Here is an 18,432-nt window from a genome sequence, read left to right as displayed (position 1 = left end):
AATAGTCTCCCAGGCTCAGGGGGCCGGGCCAGGCCGGGGCGATGGGGGGGACTGTGGACCCCCCTGGCGCAGGGAAGGGGGTCAGACCGGGGGGCTGCGCCCCAGCGTCACCAGCACGGTGCTCAGCTCCGCACCAGCGCTCAGCGGTGCCGCGGAACGGGCCCTGGCGCCGTGCAGACCATGGCGGCGCTTGGCCCGCGATGCCACCGTGGTGACACACACGGGGGAACATCCCCTACCCCGGGAGACCTCCCGGAGCCCCCGGCCTGGCGGGCAGCCCAGCTCCGGCTCAACCTGGCAGGATGGGGACACCGCTCCGGTGGCCATCGCTGTGCCAGGGACGCATTTAGGATGGGATTAGAGGGGTGATGGCCTGGATGGGAAGGGCAGGTGGGGAGCGGTCACGGGGGTGCCCCATGCCGGCCCGCGTGCTGCCTCCCACGGCGTGCTGGGTGCGGTGCGGCGTGGCGGGGAAGGGCTCGGCGTGGAGGACGTTGGAGGGACAGCATGGGTTCCACGCGTTGCCGATGCCCCCGCCATGCGCAGCTCTATAATGGATGAATTTAACTTTCCATTTCACTATAGCTTTATTCAGCGTGACTGTAGATAAGGGCAGCAGCAAACAATCATTTTAAAAATAAGTACCAAGGCCTCCTATTTGCTCTGAGACGGTTTGTTTTATTTGTAGGGAATACTGTTTGATTTCATTGTCGTGATTCCCGTGTCCCAGGGGTGTCTCACACCCCCGTGTCCCACTGTTTGCTTCATTTTCAGGGAATACTGTTTAATTTAATTCTCTTGATTCCCGTGTCCCACGGTGTCTCACACCCCCATGTCGCACTGTTTGTTTTATTTTCAGGGAATGCTGTTTAATTTCATCAATTGTCGTGATTCCCGTGTCCCGCCCGCGCTTCGCTCCGCTCCCGCCAAACTACAACTCCCAGCAGCCCCCGCGCTTCCCGCTGCTCCGCTCTGCCATTGGCCACCTCGCAAGCGCCAGGCGCCGGGCTCCCGATTGGCTGTTGCCGTGGCAACAGGCGGCGGGGGGCGTGGCCTGAGCGGCCCCTCCCTACGCCGCGGGTTTGTTTGTGGCGGCGGCGGCCGGAGCGCGGGGGCGGAGCGGAGCGGGCCGGGCATGAGGAGCGGCGGCGGGACGCGGAGCCGCCAGCGCCCCCCGCCCGGGGCCGCTGCGCCGTGGGCAGCCCGGCGGAGCCCGCCTTGAGGCGCCGGCCCCCGGGGATACCGCTCCCGGCGACCCCCCGCCGTTCCCTCGCCCCGTCCCGCCGCGGGAGCCGCCGGAGGGGGAGCTGGGCTATGCGGTGGTGGCTGCGCGCCGCCGTCCTCAGCCTGCTTGCCGGCGTTGAGGGTAAGGAGCCGGGGCCGGGGCGGGGGCCGGGGCCGGGGCCGGGGCCGGGGTCGGGGTCGGGGTCGGGGCGGGGGCGGCCGCGCTGCTGGCGGAACCGGTGCGGGGTTCCCGGGACGCGGGTGGCGGCGGGAACCGCGCACGTGTTGCCGCCGGTGGGGAAGGGTCCGCGGGCTGGGGACTCGGGCGGGTCCCGTCCCGCGGGCGGAGCTCAGCCCTCCCGCTCGCTCCCCGCAGGCAGCGGCCAGAGCCCGGCCCGGGCTGTGGTGGGGCGGGTCGGGCAGAGCACGGTGCTGGGCTGCGACCTCCTGGACGCCCACGAGGCCCGTCCCCCGCTCTACGTGATCGAGTGGGTCCGATTCGGCTTCGTCCTCCCCATCTTCATCAAGTTCGGGCTCTACTCGCCGCGGGTGGACCCGGAGTACATCGGTGAGTCCCGGTGGGCGGTTATCCTGAGGGACCCTCGGGCTGGCTCCGGTGTCCCATGTCCCCTCTCTCCTTGTCTGGGCCCCAGCTGAGGGCTGCTGCTGTCAGCCCACATTAATCATGCTCCCGGGGTGGTGGGGAGGTGCTGGGCTCTCCTGGACAGCAGGAGGGGACATGGTGGGGTTGGGGATGTCCTCACGGCAGGGCAGAGTCCCCTCCTTGTGCAGCAGCGCCAGGGATGGCCGGAGCGGGAGGCAGAAAGGTTGTGGGTACCCAGCCTGGGGGCTGATGCAGCCCCCAGCCCAACGGGAGGGATCCCCACGGGGCTGGAGCTCCTGGCGCGTCAGCCCTTGCTGTGGACAATCCCAGCGCCACCCGCTTGGGACTGGGGACCTGGTCGTGGTCCTGCGTGCTGCTGGGGCCGGTGACACCAGGATGCCCCGTGCCAGAGGCCGTGGGTACCCGGGCGCTGCCACTCCGACGCCTCAACCCGTGCGGGTTTGTTGAGGACTGAGCCTGGGGAGGGGGTTTTGGTTGTTGGTGCTGGGGTTTGGAGTGAAGGGCTGTGGTGTGGGAGAGAGATCAGAGTCACAGGATGGTTGGGGTTGGAAGGGACCTCTGGAGATCATAAAGTGCGACCCACCGGTGCTCTCTTTACGGGGTAAAGCAAAGCAGTGACGGAACTTGAGGGATCCCTGCGAGCACGGAGGTGAGGACGACGGGAGCATCCCTCGAGGATGGGGATGGGGAAGGGGGGAAGAGCTGGTACCTGGCTGGTGTTTTGGGCTGAGTCTGGCCCCAATTACCCATGGCAGCGATGCACCAAAATCCCCCCCATGGTATGCAGAGGGCTGGAGCACCGGATTGTGCCCAACCTCCCTGCCGAAACCAGCCCTTGCCTAAAAAATATGCAGCAGGCTGAGGTTTGAACCGAGCCCCAAACTGGCTGTGGGCAGAGCGGCGATGCCTCTTGGGCTGTGCAGGAGGCGGCTGAATTCGGGGCACACCTGGGGACACCTTTGCTCTGCAGCCAGCCCTGAGCTGGCCCCGTGGGACCAGTGGTGACAACAAACCCGCCGGTGACGGTGCCGAGGAGGCACCTGCTTTCCCAGGAGGTTCAGCCTGGGTTCCTGTTACCTGAGCCGGCACCGCGGGGCCCCCTCGGCTGCAGGGGCTCCGGTTACCCAGGAAGGGCCCGACGGGCTCCTGCCCGCTCCGCACAGCCCCCCCTTGTCCCTGCTGGCAGCGTGGCCGGGGGGGCTGCTCCGGGGATCAGCGCTGGAGGAAGGGGGCTGTGGTTGTAATGAGGATGAGGTGGGTGGGCAGGGGGGCTGGCGGCCGTCACCATGGCAGCGGGGCGGCTTGTTTTCCCTTCTGTGGAAGGACGGAGGGACAGACAGGGGATGCAGGACAGATCAGACCCTCCGCTCAGCCCTTCCCAGGTGCCACCCGGAGGAGTTTGGGGAGTCCCTGTTGTCACCCATGTGGCAATTCGGGGTATCCCGGTGATGGGCTGGGCTGCTTGAGAGCCCTTGGGGGAGCAGGGTCGGCTCTCCCCCTGTGCCACCATCCTGCAGTGTCACAGCCTGGTGTCCCCTGCTGCCAGCCGGCCCGGAGCGGGGCTGGTGGCACCAGGTCCCCAGCAGCAAGCGTGGCTGGGGCTGCAGCCCCTTTGTGTCCCTCTGAATGCCGGTTACCAGGGATGCTGGTGTGGAGGGCAGCGGCGGTTTTGTTATCGGGAGGAGGAGGAGGGGGCTGGGGCCGCACAGGGGGATTAGGGGGAGGCTGGGGGCGTCCCCAGAGCGCTCTGATCCCTTCCAAAGGGACCTTTGTTCGGGAGCCCGCTGCTCCTGGGGCTGCGAGCTGGCAGCTGCCGGCGGGGATGGGGCTTTGCGGAGCTGCCCCCATTCCCAGGGCTCGGCGTGGGAGCCACCTCTGGGGTAGGGGGGAGGCCCCCTTGTCCCGGGGGTCTTTTGCCATTGCTCCCACCCTTCTTGCTGCTTCTCTCGCGTTCAAGGTTTGCCTGGGGTGTTGCTTTGTGCTCCGAGTCGGTGATGCTGCCGGAGACACCGAGACACGTCCGTCTGTCCACGGGACACAGCGTGGGGCTGGGTTAGGGGCAAGAGGACGCACCGTGGGGCTGGGTTAGAGGCAGGAGGGGTGGGAGATGCATTGGGGGGCTGCAAGGATCTCTGGCCACTATCAGGAAGGGTTTGCCCGTGTTTGAGCAGTGGGTTCACACGGGGCCGTGTGTCCCCAAACCGTGCAGCCTGTGTCCCCAAACCAGCCGTCCCGGCCCCACCGCGGTGCACAGGGCCAGCCCGCGACGCCAGCGCCAGAGCAGGGTTCGGCACAACTTGCTTTGTTGGCAACGCTTCAGGCCGCGGGGTGCTCTGGGGTGTCGAGGGGAGCGTCGTGGTGCCGAAAGCTGCAGGCGGTGCTGCCAGCGGCGTGCGGGAGCAAGGCCACCCCGGCAATGGCACGTGTGGGGCACACGTCCCCAGGGTAGCCCTCTGGGTGGTGGGTTCCTGCAGCGGGTGGGGGGCGCGCAGCCCGTGGGTGCTGGGGCGGTGGGTGCTGGGGCGGTGGGTGCTGGGGCGGTGGGTGCCGCTTGCTGCGCACCCCGGCCGGGGCTGAGCCAATTGCCCGCTGCACGCCTGAGCCGATTATGGCTCTGATAATAGCCCAGGGGATTAACGGGCTGCGCTCGCTGCCGCTTTGTGCCCTTATCCTCCTCCTCATCAAAGAGGCCATGGCGCTGCTGCTGGCGGGGTGAGGGTCCCCTGCTCCAGCAGAGCCCCCCGCCACGGCCGTGCCCCTCGGTGGGTCCATTGTGCTCGGCGCTGCGAGGCGGGCGAGGGGTTCAGCTCGTCCTCCCCGCACTGTGGGGACAGGGGACAGTGCGGGGGTGCCCGGGGCTTAACAGGGCTCCTGAGGGTGAGGCTGCCGGGGGGGTCCCGGGGGCCAGGGCGGCCGAGGCTGCGGGGGAAGGGTCCCTGACGCCAGGGCAAGGGTGCGGGGGGGGGTTTGCAGAGGGGCTGTGGGACCAGCTGGAGTGATGCTTGGGGTGCACAGACCCACCCGGCTGGGGGTCCTTGCCCCTTCGTGGGGACAAGTGACGGAGCCCAGCGCCGTGGTGTCTCCTGGTGCCGCAGCGCCGGGTGTCGGTGTGAAACTTCCACCAGCCACCTTGGCTTCTGTTCCCCGTGGCGCCGGAGAAGCCGGAGCGCGGCCCGGGCGTGCGGGCAAACGCCAAGTGGGGCAGTCGGGGAAGCCGCTGGGCTGCATGGGCGGGACCGTGGGGACGCGGTTGTCCCCGAGCCGGCGGTGACGGCCGCGTGTTGGCGCGCAGGTCGCGTGCGGATCGAGGAGGGCGCCTCGCTGCGCATCGACCTCCTGCGCGCCGAGGACCAGGGCTGGTACGAGTGCCGCGTGCTCTTCCTGGACCGGCACAGCACCGACGCCGACTTCCAGAACGGCACCTGGATCCACCTCACCGTCAACGGTACCGCTCCATCCCACCCTTGGCCGCTGCTCTGCTGTTGTGGTTTGATTGCGGGGTGACAATAAAACAGTGGCAGGTGTATTGTTACCCCCTCTCCCCACCTTCCCCCTTCAGCCCCTCCGTCTCCCCCCTTCCCACTAAGGACAGGGGATCGGGAGGGAAAGGACAGAGAGAAGAGAGCTGGAAAAATTAAAAGTGTTTTACTAATGCTACTGATAAAATAGAGAAAATAATACAAAATATACAAACCCAATGTTGAAAGTCCCGGCAACCGCAGAGCCGGCAGCCGAAGTCCCGGACTGGATCCTCCAGCCAACCGGAGCGGGATTCACTCTCTCACTGGCCTCAGTTCACAAGCCGGCAGCCGAAGTCCCGGACTGGACTCTCCAGCCAACCGGAGCTGGATTCACTCTCTCACTGGCCTCAGTTCACAAGCCGGCAGCTGAAGTCCCGGACTGGACTCTCCAGCCAACCGGAGCTGGATTCACTCTCTCACTGGCCTCAGTTGGCAGGGACGACTCGCAAGGTCCTCTCCTGATGTCGCCATAAGGAAACGGGGCGAGATCCTCGTGATCTCCCACTTCTCTATGAAGTATCAGGTGGATGGGATGGTGTACTCGGTTGGTCAGGTTTTGGTCACCTGTTTCTCGTCGCCCCTCTCGTGGATGTGCATCCATCCTGATCAATGACCTCGCATCCATTGCTGTGTCCACCAAACATGGATCTGGCTTGCAGGAAGATGCAGTTAATATGAAGCTTTAGCTAATTCACTAAAAGACAAACTCGTTTTTAACAAACCGAGGACATCTACCCAGTACCAGCCACGACCTCCAAGGGCTGAGACTGGATCCAAAACCTTGGCATAAGAGTCTGGATTTGCCTTTACAGCACCCCCCACCTTCCTGGAGACCCCCCCTGCATTTGTGGAGGTGCGGGACCGGGACGCGCTCAGCCTCACCTGCACGGCTGTGGGCAACCCGCAGCCCGTGGTCGTCTGGAAGAGGAGCGACCTGGCTGTGCAGAGCGGGGACACGGTGCAGGTGGGATGGCCAGCCCCCCGTCACCTACCGCGCTCGCTGGAGAGCGGGCGCCTGTCCCCGCCGCGGTGGCACCGCCGCTATTCCCGAGTGGCTTCGCAGGTGAGGAACGGGACGCTGAGCATCGCCGTGGTGGAGCGCGCCAGCGCCGGCACCTACACCTGCCACGCTTCCAGCAAGGAGGGCACCGTCACCCACACCACCCGCGTGCTCGTGCAGGGTAAGAGCGCCCACGGGGCACAGACGGAGTTGGTTTGGGGCAGGTGTGATGGGGTTTGGGAGGAGGTGGCGCTGTCACCTCGCCCTGGCTCTCACTGTCCCCTCTGCCCCGCGCCGCAGGGCCGCCCGTCATCGTGGTGCCGCCGCAGAACGTCACCGTCAACGTCTCCCAAGATGCCTTTCTGGCGTGCCAGGCTGAGGCGTACCCGGGAAACCTCACCTACACCTGGCTCCAGGGCAGCAGCAACGTCTTCCACCTCAGGTACGGTGGGGACGGGGCGGCACCGAGGTGGCCACGGGCCGGTGCCGCCGTGGCCCTGGATCTGAGCGCATTGGGCTGGCTGGGTGCGTGGTGTCCTTGCGGGGCGGTGGGGACGGTCCCGGCGCCACTGAGCGCGTCCTTCCCTCGCAGCCGCCTCCAGGCTCGTGTCCGTGTCCTGGTGGACGGGAGCCTCTTGCTCCAGCGAACGACCCCGGACGACGCCGGCAAATACACCTGCATCCCCAGCAACGGGCTGTGGAAGCCGCCTTCTGCCTCGGCCTTCGTCACGGTGCTGTGTAAGTGCCTGGGGAGCCCGGGCCACGCTGTCACCAGCCCAGGGGGTGACACAGGGACCTGCCACCCTCACACGGGCCCTGGCGCTGTTCGTCCCCGCAGATCCGGCACGGGTGACCGCAATGCTCCCCGAGACCCACCTGCCCAAGGGGATGCGGGGGGTGATCCGCTGCCCCACCAGCGCCAACCCGCCGCTGCTCTCCGTCAGCTGGACCAGGGACGGGCGCCCGCTGGAGCTGGACAAGGTGCCGCCACCCCCCCCGCCCTCCACATTCCCTCCCAAACCCCTCGTCCTGACCCTGTGTCCCGCTCCCCCAGCTCCCCGGCTGGTCCATGACACCGGACGGCTCCATCGTCATCGCGACGGGGAACGACGACGTGCTGGGGGTGTACACGTGTACCCCGTACAACAGCTACGGCACCGCCGGCGAGTCCCGGCCCACGCGCGTCCTGCTCAAGGTGAGGCCGGGGGGGGCCCCATCATCCCCCATGCCCCCATTGTTCCCCATGTCCCTGTCCCACGCTGTGCGCCCCATTCCAGGACCCACCAGCCTTCACGCTGCGCCCCAAGGAGGAATACTTCCAGGAGGTGGGCCGGGAGCTGGTGATCCCCTGCGTCGCCCGTGGGGATCCCCCCCCCACCATCACCTGGGTGCAGGTAGGAGCCACCGCTCCGAGGAACCCGCCGAGCCCTCCTGGAACGGGGACGCTGCTTTGGGCCACGGGGACATCACTCCGGGGTAGTCCCTGTGTCCCCAGCAGTGCCACATCTCTCCTGGTTCCCGCAGAAGGGGCTCAGGGCGCTTTGCTTGTGTTGCCTTCTGAAAAACCCATGCACAGTCCTGCCCCGCAGTTCCTAAGTTGGGTCACGTTGGGTTGTGTTCTCCCGAGGCCCGTGGGGTGGTGGCAGAGCAGCCGTCCTGGCCCGGGGGGGTGGGCGTGGGGGTCACCGTGCCCGTGCGTTGCCGTGCAGGCGGGCGGCGCGGGGAAGAGCGGCGCCCGGGTGGACGTGAACGGGAGCCTCGTCCTCCGGCCGCTCGCCAAGGAGCAGCACGGGCTCTGGGAGTGCACGGCTGCCAACCGCGTGGCCAGCGTCAGCGCCACCACCGCCGTCCACGTGCTGGGTGAGTCGTGGGCTGTGGGAAGGGAATCGGCCAAGGGGGTTAGGGGGGGTGACACCGACCCCCCGGTGCTGGCAGGGGTGGGGATGCCAAAGGTCGTGGTTTAACCTGAGCTGGTATTAGAACCACGCAGCTGCTCACTCACTCCAGTAGGGGAGAGAATCAAAGGGAAGGGTGGAACTTGGATGGAGATAAATGCAGTCTAACAAAACAACAAAATACTAATACACTAGTAGTAAATATGTATATAAAATAGAAATAAAAGATAGTCAAGGCAATTCCTCACGAACACGCTGAGCAGCCAGTGCCAGGAAACGGCACCTGGTCCCACAGCCCATCCCAGAGAGAGAAAAGAGGGGAAAAGGCAGAAGAGCCCAGAGGCCTCTGCAAAATGGCAAAAAACCCAACTAAACGTCCCGACCAAAACTCCCCCGGCTGCCCAAAAAGAGCAAAGAGAAGAGAGAGATGGAAACTGGAAGGCCCCACTCTTAAATAATCAGCATGATGCCAATGGGCTGGAACACTGTGATTGCTCAGTGTGGGTGTCAGTCCGGCTCTGTCCGTCCATCCCCTTCCTCGCTGCCTCACCCCTGTGGGCAGAGCTCAGTGCCCTTGGCTCTCAGAGCAGAGCAATTAAACACATTAATTAACTCTGTGCTGGGCTGGTACCTCTTGTTCCCAAACTAAGCCCGAATAACGAGCGATGGAAAAGGAAGGTTTGTAACTGCATGAGGAGAATGAACCCATTTTCAGCCTGCTCTGACCCGTGTTCCCTCTGCCCCCAGGCACCAGTCCTCACGCTGTCACCAACGTCTCCGTGCTCCCGCTCCTCCTGGCCGCCAACATCTCCTGGGAGCCCGGTTTCGACGGAGGTTATTTCCAGCGGTTCAGCGTCTGGTACACGCCGCTGTGAGTCCCCACGGCCACCGCGCTGCCCCACAGCCCCCTCTGCCCCGCCTGCTTCTCTGGGCTCACGGGTCCCACGTCCCCTCAGCGTGAAGCACCCGCCCCGCGCCCACCACGAGTGGGTGTCGCTCTCGGTGCCGGTGGGCGCTCAGCACCTCTTGGTGGAGAATCTCCAGCCAGACACCAGCTACCAGTTCAGCGTCCTGGCCCAGAACAAGCTGGGCAGTGGCCCCTTCAGCCAGATCGTTACCTCCGTGCCCAGGGGTAAGAGGCGGCTCCCCAAGCCCCCTGAGCCCCCAGAGCCCTCAAGCACCCACCAGGCTCCCCCTGTCCCCCCAAACTGGCGTCCCCTTTCTCCTCAGGCCTCTCAGTGACCACAGTGCCTCCAGAGCCACCGGCCATGACCATGCGCGTCTTCCTGTCCCCGCCGCAGGCTCTGAGCGCCAACGAGACCGCGCGCGGGGTCCTGCTGCGGTGGGACCCCCCCGGGCAGGCCTCGGTGGCGCTGAGCGGGTACGCGCTGGAGCTGCGGCAGGACAAGGGCGGGTGGGAGCTGCTGGATCGCTCCATCCCCAGCACCGAGACACAGGTGCTGGTGCCGGGACTCATCAAGGTGGGAATCACAGTGTAGGGGGGGGAGCTCTGGGGGGGGTGGAACAAGGGTGGGGGTGTCGTGGTTTAACCCAAGTTGGTGATGTGACCACGCAGCCGCTCGCTCACCCCAAATCAAAACCAGAAGGCCCCGCTATCAGTAATAATAATTAGCATGATGCTAATTAATGAGCTGGAACACTGTGATTGCTCAGTGTGGGTGTCAGTCCGGCTCTGTCCGTCCATCCCCTTCCTCGCTGCCTCACCCCTGTGGGCAGAGCTCAGCGCCCTTGGCTCTCAGAGCAGAGCAATTAAACACATTAATTAACTCTGTGGTGGGCTGGTACCTCTTGTTCTCAAACTAAGTGCAAATAACGAGCTACAGAAAAGAAAGGTTTGTAACTGCATGAGGAAAATTACCCCATTTTCAGCCAAACCAGCACAGGGGTCACGTCTGCGTTGTCGCTGCCCGGAGCTGGGGCGTCAGCTCAGCTCTGCAGCCACAGTGCTAAGGATGCTCAGGGCCCTTTGCTCCCCCAGGACGCCTTCTATGAGTTCCGCCTGGTGGCCTTTGCCGGCAGCTACATCAGCGATCCCAGCAACACGGTGAACGTCTCCACGGCAGGTGAGGCACCTGCTCGCCTCGCTGTTTGTCCCCATGGCGCCGGTGCCACGAGGGGGGCCGTGCCCGCCATCCCGGTGTCTGTGTCCCCGCAGGGATGGAGGTGTACCCGTCCCGCACGCAGCTGCCGGAGCTGCTGCCGCAGCCGGTGCTGGCCGGGGTCATCGGCGGCATCTGCTTCCTCAGCGTGGCCGTCATCTTCAGCACCATGGCCGCCTGCATCATGAACCGCCGGCGGGCCGCACGCATCCAGAAGAGGAGGCAAGGTAGGAGCTGCGATCCTGGAGAGCCCGGAGCCCCATGTGTGGGGCAGCATGACCCACCACCCATAGAGGGGACACCCCAGGGGTGCTGAGGACCCACCAGGCGTGTTCATAGTGCTGAGCGGGTGCTGTTGTCTCCTCATCATCACTTTTGAGTTGCTCGCTGTGTGATCCCCTTGTGTTCTCATGACCTTCCAGATCCACCACTCGTCTTCTCCCCCAGCAAGAAGCTTTCACCTCCACAGTAAGTCACGCCACGCCACGCCACGCTCCATCCCTGCCCCGCTGCGCTCCCCATCGTTCGCTCACCGCTGGCTGGGGACAGAGGGACAAGTTGGGGGGGGTTAGGAGTGCGGTGCCGCCATCAGGGCGGGTTGTGGGGTGCGGATCCCCTGAGGTGTCCCCTCCAGGGAGTTTTGAGCAGAAAGCGCACGAGCGGCTCCGTCGAGCCGGCAGCAGCGGTGCGGGGTCACGGTAGCCAGTGTTGCGTTTGGGGTAGCCAGGCAAGCCCGGAACAGTCCGGGCGCTGCAGCCGCTCCCTCCTTCCCTGCAGCAATTCTGCTGGCGCTGGTAGCCCAGACAGCACCGTGAAGCTGAAGCTGCAGCCGTCTCCCTACCGGAGCCTGCGCCGGACGCTGCTGTGGGGCGAGAAAGCCGGCACCAGCCTGGGGCTGAGCATCGCCGGCTCCCGCTACGCCGTGTACGAGAGCCACGTCGGGGAGCACGTGCCCCTGGAGCGCATCTCCCGCGGCCCCGACGGGCGCTTCGTGGTGGAGACCGAGGCGCAGGAGAGCGGCCACGGGGCGCTGGAGCCGTTCGCCCCGCGGGACCCTCAGCCGTGTGTCCAGCCGCCCGCCGAGGAGGAGCCCGTGTGGCGCAAGGGGGTCTCACTCCGCCCCCGGCCCGCGGGGCAGCCCCACCGGGACGCCGGATACCGCCGTGGCCGCTACTTTGGCTACGGCAGCAGCAGCAGCCCCGTGGATGAAGCCGCCGCGTTGTGCATCGTGGACATCAGCCCCGTGGCCTCCGCCGCGACTCTGCCTTACAGCACCACCGAGGAGCTGCGCGGCACCCCCGGCAGCGCCGGGCCCTGCCAGCGCCCCCCCAGCGCCCTGTGGGACTCGCTGCCCCTCGAGGGCTCTCCCCGGACCCCCCCGGCTCCCATCAGCCCCCCGGTGCAGAGCGGGATCCTGCAGTACCTGAGCCTGCCCTTCTTCAAGGAGATGTGTGTTGATGGCGACTGGCCGGAGGAGCCAGCGGAGCCCCCCGGCACCATCAACCACCCAGAACCCACCGCCAGCCCCCCGCCGGGCTCTGGGTGCTCCCCGCAGCGCGCGGGGCGGACGCTGTGCCCAGACTGCATCGACACGTGTGCCAACGCCACCTCCCCGCCGGCCACCGCGTTCCTCCGGCCCCCCAGCCCGCCCGTGGGTCCCGCCAAGGCCTCGCTGCCCGGCACGGCCGCCTGGCCCCGCTCCCCCAGCCCGCAGCTGCCCACCAGCGGCAGGACTGAGCCCGCGCCCTCGGCCGGCACCGCGGAGCCGGTTCCCCCGGAGAAGCTGCCGCGGGGCAGTTTGACCAGCCAGAGCAGCGGCCGTGGCAGCGCATCCTTCCTGCGGCCGCCCTCACTCGCACCGTCCCTGGGGGGCACCGGTGGCTCGGTGGCCGAGGAGGGCAGGGTGAGGATGGATCCGGCGCTCGGCGGGAAGAGGTGAGCCGCGGGAAGGACGCCGGCGACGAGCCGGATCATACCAGGGGCGCTCTGAGCCTGTCCTGGGGTGTCCCGGCATGGAGCTGCCTCCCAGCGCCTGTGGCACCTTGGCTGCTGCTCCCTGGGGTCACCCCGGTGGGGTCCCCACCTTCCCTGCCCCTGGGGTCACCCTGGTGGGGTCCCCACCTTCCCTGCCCCTGGGGTCACCCCGGTGGGGTCCCCACCTTCCCTGCCTCTGGGATCACCCCCGTGGGTCCCCACCTTCCCTTCCCCTGGGACCACCCCCAGCGTCCCCCTCTGGGGACACAGGCACCATCCTGACCCCCATCCCCACAGGAGGAACACATCAGTGGATGAGAACTACGAGTGGGACGCGGAGCTGACGCTGGAGTCCGACATCCTGGCGGCGCTGCAGCTGTACCGGAGCGGGGACCCGGCACGGCCCGTCTCCACCATCGCCCTGCGCGACCTGGAGCGGCAGAGTGAGTGCGGCACCCTGACCTGGTGGGGCTAGCAAACCCTCCCATGGGGAAAAGGGGGTGTCAGGGCCCTTTGGCACCCCTGTCCCCGCACAGGGGTGACGCAGCCGGGCCGGACACTGCGTGTCTCCCTGCAGAGCCTGGCTGCAGCTCGTCCCCGGTGAGCTCGGTGTCGGCGGAGGCGTTGGAGCGCGGCACAGCCCCGCGCCAGGAGCTGGCGGCCGCCCGGCGCCGCAGGGAGGGGGCCCAGCAGCGGCGGCAGCGCCTGAGCCCCCGTGGGGGCTGCGCTGATCGTTTCGAGCTGGCAACGCTGCTCTAGGGACCCCCGGGACCACGGGGCCGGGAGAACGATGAGGGGGGAATAAAGAGGAATGAGAGCAGCATGGGCTTGTATGTGGCACCCGTCACATCCCCCCCGCCGTGTCCCCTGCATCCCCCCCGCCGTGTCCCCTGCATCCCCCCCGCCGTGTCCCCTGCATCCCCCCCGCCGTGTCCCCTGCATCCCCCCCCCGTGTTCCTTTCATTCCCCCCCATGCTGTTCCTCCTCCCTCCCCCCCCCAGCTGCCGGTGCCTCTGTCATCCCGGTCCCCATGCTTCGTGCGGAGTCCCCCCCCCCCGTTCCCGTGTCCCCTCCCGTGTCCCCCCAGCCACCCTCTCCCTGCCCGCTGCCCCCCCGACTTTCGCGGGCTGGGCGGGGCCTGCGCGCCTCTTTCCCTTATATGGCCATGCCGCGGGAGCGCGTCACGGGGGCGGGGCCTGGAGCGCACTACGTCACCCCCGGCCGCGGGGTGTTCCGGGGGTCCCGGGGCTGCACCACGGGGTCACCTCGGGTCACCCCGGCTCGTCCCCGGTTCCTCTTGGGCTGCCCACGTTTGTCACCCCCGCCCGTCCCCCAGGCTGTCCCCCATGTCACTTCAGAGCCACCTCCCGGTTCTGTCCCCCTGGCCCAGCCACATGTCACGTCATGTCCCCTCGACCTGCCCTGTGTCCCCCTCGTTCTGCCCGGGGACCCTGAATGTCACCTCATGTCCTCTGCATCAGCCCCAGGTCCACCGCTGTGTTCCCCAGGGATCCTGCCTGTGTCACCCCTGGGAGTACCACCCCATGCCACCCCAGCCCTGTGCCCTGGAGCTGATGTCCCCTTATTGTCCCCATGCTGGCCCCAGGGTGCCTGTCCCCAGACCACCCTCTGTTACCCGCTGGCTGAGTCTTTCCAGGATCCTGCCCTTGTGTCACCCCCATGGGACCTGTCCCCCTGCATCATCCCGCTCCTGTTCTCTGTGTCACCCTGGACCTCCTGTGTCACCCTGTGTCTGTCCCTCCATGTCCTGCCATTGTGCCACCCTCATCCTCTCACCACTGACCCTGCCCCATTCCTGTACATCCACGTTACCCCCGTTAGCCTGGGGGGGTACAGGAGACATCAGGGACAACACCCAACCCACCATGTGTGGGACAGAGGGACACTGGCCACCGTGGGGACAGGGGGACACACCAAGGCCGGTCTCTGCTGTGGTGGTGTCCCCATAACCGAGCTCTGGAGGATGGCGGCACCTCAGGCTGGCTCAGGAGGAGGGTGGGTGTTGAGCTCAGGGCACTTTTTGGGTGCTGAGGGGTGGGTGGGGTGGCGGGGACGCGGTGGCAGTGGCAGTGGCTCTGCCGCCTGTTCCGGAGGCGGCCGGTGGCTTCGGGCCGAGGTTTTGTTTGTTGTTTTGATGGCGCTTCCCATGGAGACGGGACTTGTGCAAGCGCCGTCGTCCCTCCCTGCGCCCCGGGGACACCATGGGGCAAACTGGAGATGCTGTGTCCCCTGAGCTGTCCCCCTGCCACCATGGCCAGGCCTTGGTTGTCCCCACCGCCACATCCCCTGCCACCGCAGTGACCCTGCAACCACGGCTGGGCCCTGTTGCCATCACAGCCTTGTCCTCCTGCCACCAACGCCAGGCTGGCTCCACCATGGCCACCACAGCCGCTCTGTCCCCAACCAAACCCCCGATGTCCCTTGAACACTATGGCCAGCCTGTCCCTACCACTGCCACGCTGCTATTGCCACCATGGCCACCCGCTCCTCACCTTGTCCCCACCACAACCCTTGCGTCCCCCTGGTCACCACGGCTGCCTCATCCCCACCCCAAGTCCCCCCTGGCCACCTGCCACCGCATCCCCCCACCCTCAGCACAGCCCCTTTGCCACCCCGGTGCCCACAGGACCCCCTGTCCCCCGCGGGGCCGCCGGGCGGGGCGGGGCTGCCCGGGGCGCGGTGGCGGAGCAGCCCCGGCCCCGGCGGACCCGCCCCGGGAGCGGGCGGTACCGGGCCGCCCCCGGCCGCGCTGACATCAGCCGTGAAAAGGGCGCGGGCGGTGGCATCCGCCACTGCCGCACCGGGACCGCGGGATCGGCGCCGCAGGTAGGGACGGACCGGCGGGCGGGCCGGCGGGCACCGGGCGGCAGGTGGGGACGGGGACCGGGGTGGGGATGAGAGGGGAACCGGGGTGATGATGAGATGGGGACTGGTCACTCTGCCCTAAAATGGCCGAGCTGCCCCCGGGGGCCCGGAGCGGGCTCGGTGCCCCGGGCTGCCCCGCCCCGGGTAACGGCTCCGGGCAGGATCGGGCGCTGCGCCCGCGGAGCCGCCGGGACACGCGGCCGCGCCCGGGAAATGGGACCCGGGTGCGGCTTCCGGGCGCCCCGAGGGCACGTCCGTCCCGCGGCCGCGGTCCCTCGGAGCCACCGCGGCGGTCCCGGTGCTGGGGCTGCGGCTCGGCGGAGCCCCGGTCCCCTTCCCGCTGGCCCTGAGGTGCCCGCGGTCCAGTCAGGCTGGGGCCGGTGCCCCCCCAGAGTGGCCGTGTCCCAACCGGGGGTCTATGGGGACCCCAGGGTGGCCGTGCCCTGGGTATGGTCCCCTCCCTGCTCACCCCGGGGTCCCCAGCGCAGCCCTGTGCTGGCTGCATTCCCCTCCCTGCTGGCTTTGGGGGGGTCTATGGGGTCCCAGGGTGGCCTTGTCCCAGCTGGGCTGTGTCCAGTCTGCTCCCCGCTGGCCCTAGGAGACCTGCGGGTTCCCCAGGTGGCTGCATCCCAGCTGGAATCCCCATCCCGCAGCTCCCGGGATGCCCGGAGGGTACCCGGGTTGTCCATGCGGCACCCGCGGGGTCCCCGGTGCAGCGGTGGCGCAGCTGGGCTGGGTCCGGCCCTCCCCTCCCCTCCCGGCCGGGCAAGCCCCAGCTGTGTCGGGAAATCAGCGCTGTCTGCACCAATTTCTGCTCCTCTTTGTTTCCCAACCGGCTTGGCCCCCGGCCGGGCGCTCCCCACGCTCCCTCCCTGCGGGGGCCGCCTGCGCCCCAGCCCTTGCCCAGTAGCCCCGTGGTGGCCGCTGCCTTTTTGGGGACGCCCGTCTGGTTGCCGAGCGGCTGCAGCGCTGAGGCTTCACGCAGCTTCCCCGGGGGCTTGGGGTTGATTTTGGTCCCGTCCGATGAGCCAGGGTGGCTCATCCCTTTGCTGGTTTTGGTGACAGGAGCCCTGAGCCCGAAGCGGCGCGCGTGATGGGGTCGAGCTCTGTCCCAAACTGAGCCTGGCGCCCCACAGGTGTGAGCTGGGCTGCCCCAGGGTGGCAGCTGCCACATGTCCCCATGCGCCAGTGCTGGCGGGGGCACCTGCGTCCCCAGGGACAGCAGCACGTGCTCCTTCTTCCGTGTGCCGGGGTGGCACCCGCGCTCACCCTCTGCCCCCAAACACCGGGGGTGCAGCACTGGGCACAGAAGGTGATGCCAGGGCAGCCCCATGTGCCGCCACAGGGGGGGCAGCGGGGGCTGGGGACCCAGAGCACCAGGTGGGGACCCAGGGCAGAGCTGCTCTGCTCAGGACCCCCGTGGGCACCTCCCACAACCCCCATCGTCCCCAGCGGGGGTGGCACCAGCTCTGGGTGCTGATGCCTTAGCCAGGGCATGGCCACGGGGCCCAGCAGGTCCGGCTCCCCGCCGGGGTGGGGGCACCGCAGCCGGCAGCCCCAGTCCCGGATCTGGCGCCCGGCCCGAGCAAACGGGCGAGTTTGCAAACAAGCTCCGACCGGCAGCAAGCGCCTGCCAAGTCTGCGCGTCCTCGGCGGCGCTGAGCGGTGGGGACCGGGATGCTCGGGCTGGGGGGCCGGCCCTGGCACCGAGGGGCTGCGGTGCTGCCGAATCGCCCCGTTGCCCTCGGGTGGGCACGGCCCTGGTGCTGGGCAGGAAGCCGGCAGGGCAGAGCCCCAGCAGCGCCTGGCATGGGTGATAAGGCTCCGCGCCGGACGTCCAAGCAGGATGGGGCACTGCCGGGGAGCAGCTGCCACGTTCGCCGTCACTCGCATTCCCCAAGGGGCTCAATGCCATCCATCCCGTGCCGGATGCCCTGGTGCCACCAGAACGGCTGAGCGGGGGGTCCGATCTCCGCAGATCACAGCATGGCGAACCGGGGACCATCGTACGGGCTGAGCCGGGAGGTGCAGCAGAAGATCGACCGGCAGTACGACCCCGAGCTGGAGCAGATCCTGGTGCGGTGGATCCTGGGACAGTGCGGCGGGGACGTCGCGCAGCCGGCGCCCGGCAGGGATGGCTTCCAGCAGTGGCTGAAGGACGGCACCGTGAGTACCGCGGGGCCACCGGGGGGCTGCCGTGGCACTGCCGCGCCGCCTGACCCCCGGCTCCCCTCCGGTTTCCCCCGGCAGGTGCTGTGCCGGCTCATCAACAGCCTCCACCCGCGCGGCCAGGGGCCGGTGGCCAAGATCCAGGCGTCCACCATGGCCTTCAAGCAGATGGAGCAGATCTCGCAGTTCCTGCAGGCGGCCGAGCGCTACGGCATCGCCGCCACCGACATCTTCCAGACCGTCGACCTGTGGGAAGGTGAGCGGCTGGGGGGGACACGAGGGGACAGGTGGGGATGAGGACAGAGCTGAGCCACCGTGGGCCTTGCAGGGAAGAACATGGCGTGTGTGCAAAGGACCCTGATGAACCTGGGCAGCCTGGCCATGGCCAAGGGTGACGGGCTCTTCGTGGGAGACCCCAACTGGTTCCCCAAGTAGGTAGCGGGTGCTGGAGGGGGGTGCCGGGCGGTGGGGTCCCATGGGGTCCCACGGGGACGCTGACACCTGCCGTGCCCGCAGGAAGTCGCAGGAGAACCGGCGCGTCTTCTCCGAGGACAAGCTGAAGGAGGGGCAGAGCGTCATCGGGCTGCAGATGGGCACCAACCGGGGCGCCTCGCAGGCCGGCATGACGGGCTACGGCATGCCCCGCCAGATCCTCTGAGCGCCGCGCCGCCGCGGCACGGCCCCCCCGGGCCACCCCGCCCTGCCTTAACCCCCCTCCGCGGACCAGCTGGGTGCCCCCAGCACCCACCCCCCTGCCAGTATTTCCAGGACCAAAGTCTTTTTTTATTATTATTATTTTGCCGGGTGCGGGCGCCGCTGCGCTCACACCCCCCGTGCCTTGGGGGCGCGGTGCCCCCCGTCCTGTGCCCCAATAAACGGCTCGTCTTCTTTACAGGCTGGGCGGTCGTGCTGGGGGAACTGGGTGGGTGGGTGGGTGGTGGGGGTGCAGGGACCCCCCCAGCTCGAACATGACGAGGGGCGGGGCTTGAGGGGAGGGGCGGGGCCAGGACTGGTGGGC

The 18,432-nt window shown here is 67.8% G+C and overlaps 1 protein-coding gene across 1 annotated transcript; it reads left to right on the top strand.

The window, feature by feature from the left end:
* The first annotated feature begins 1,128 nt into the window (after positions 1-1,128).
* On the top strand, positions 1,129-18,306 carry IGSF9 (immunoglobulin superfamily member 9). The gene is made up of 28 exons (XM_071800321.1): positions 1,129-1,366; positions 1,601-1,792; positions 5,142-5,294; positions 6,183-6,334; positions 6,434-6,551; positions 6,671-6,812; positions 6,963-7,108; positions 7,209-7,351; positions 7,425-7,565; positions 7,648-7,764; positions 8,080-8,230; positions 9,013-9,136; positions 9,222-9,397; positions 9,496-9,746; positions 10,265-10,349; positions 10,442-10,612; positions 10,808-10,853; positions 11,163-12,320; positions 12,657-12,802; positions 12,937-13,116; positions 13,361-13,669; positions 15,007-15,246; positions 15,407-15,610; positions 15,844-15,981; positions 17,224-17,411; positions 17,496-17,670; positions 17,743-17,845; positions 17,931-18,306. Exons 1-28 carry the CDS (start codon positions 1,315-1,317, stop codon positions 18,070-18,072), a joined length of 5,343 nt encoding a protein of 1,780 aa, XP_071656422.1. The 5' UTR covers positions 1,129-1,314; the 3' UTR covers positions 18,073-18,306.
* Positions 18,307-18,432: the final 126 nt, after the last annotated feature.

The sequence above is a fragment of the Patagioenas fasciata genome, chromosome 30 (assembly GCF_037038585.1).
Source record: "Patagioenas fasciata isolate bPatFas1 chromosome 30, bPatFas1.hap1, whole genome shotgun sequence".
Taxonomy (NCBI): Eukaryota; Metazoa; Chordata; class Aves; order Columbiformes; family Columbidae; genus Patagioenas; species Patagioenas fasciata.
The sequence above is the reverse complement of the archived record's forward strand: the minus strand, read 5'-3'. Positions and strand labels throughout refer to the sequence as shown.

Coding starts and splice junctions, on each gene's coding strand:
- IGSF9 (XM_071800321.1), top strand. CDS start 1,315: ATGCGGTGGTGGCTGCGCGCCGCCGTCCTCAGCCTGCTTGCCGGCGTT. Junction 7,352..7,424: donor GCCCGCTGGAGCTGGACAAG/GTGCCGCCACCC, acceptor CCGCTCCCCCAG/CTCCCCGGCTGGTCCATGAC. Junction 7,765..8,079: donor CCACCATCACCTGGGTGCAG/GTAGGAGCCACC, acceptor GTTGCCGTGCAG/GCGGGCGGCGCGGGGAAGAG.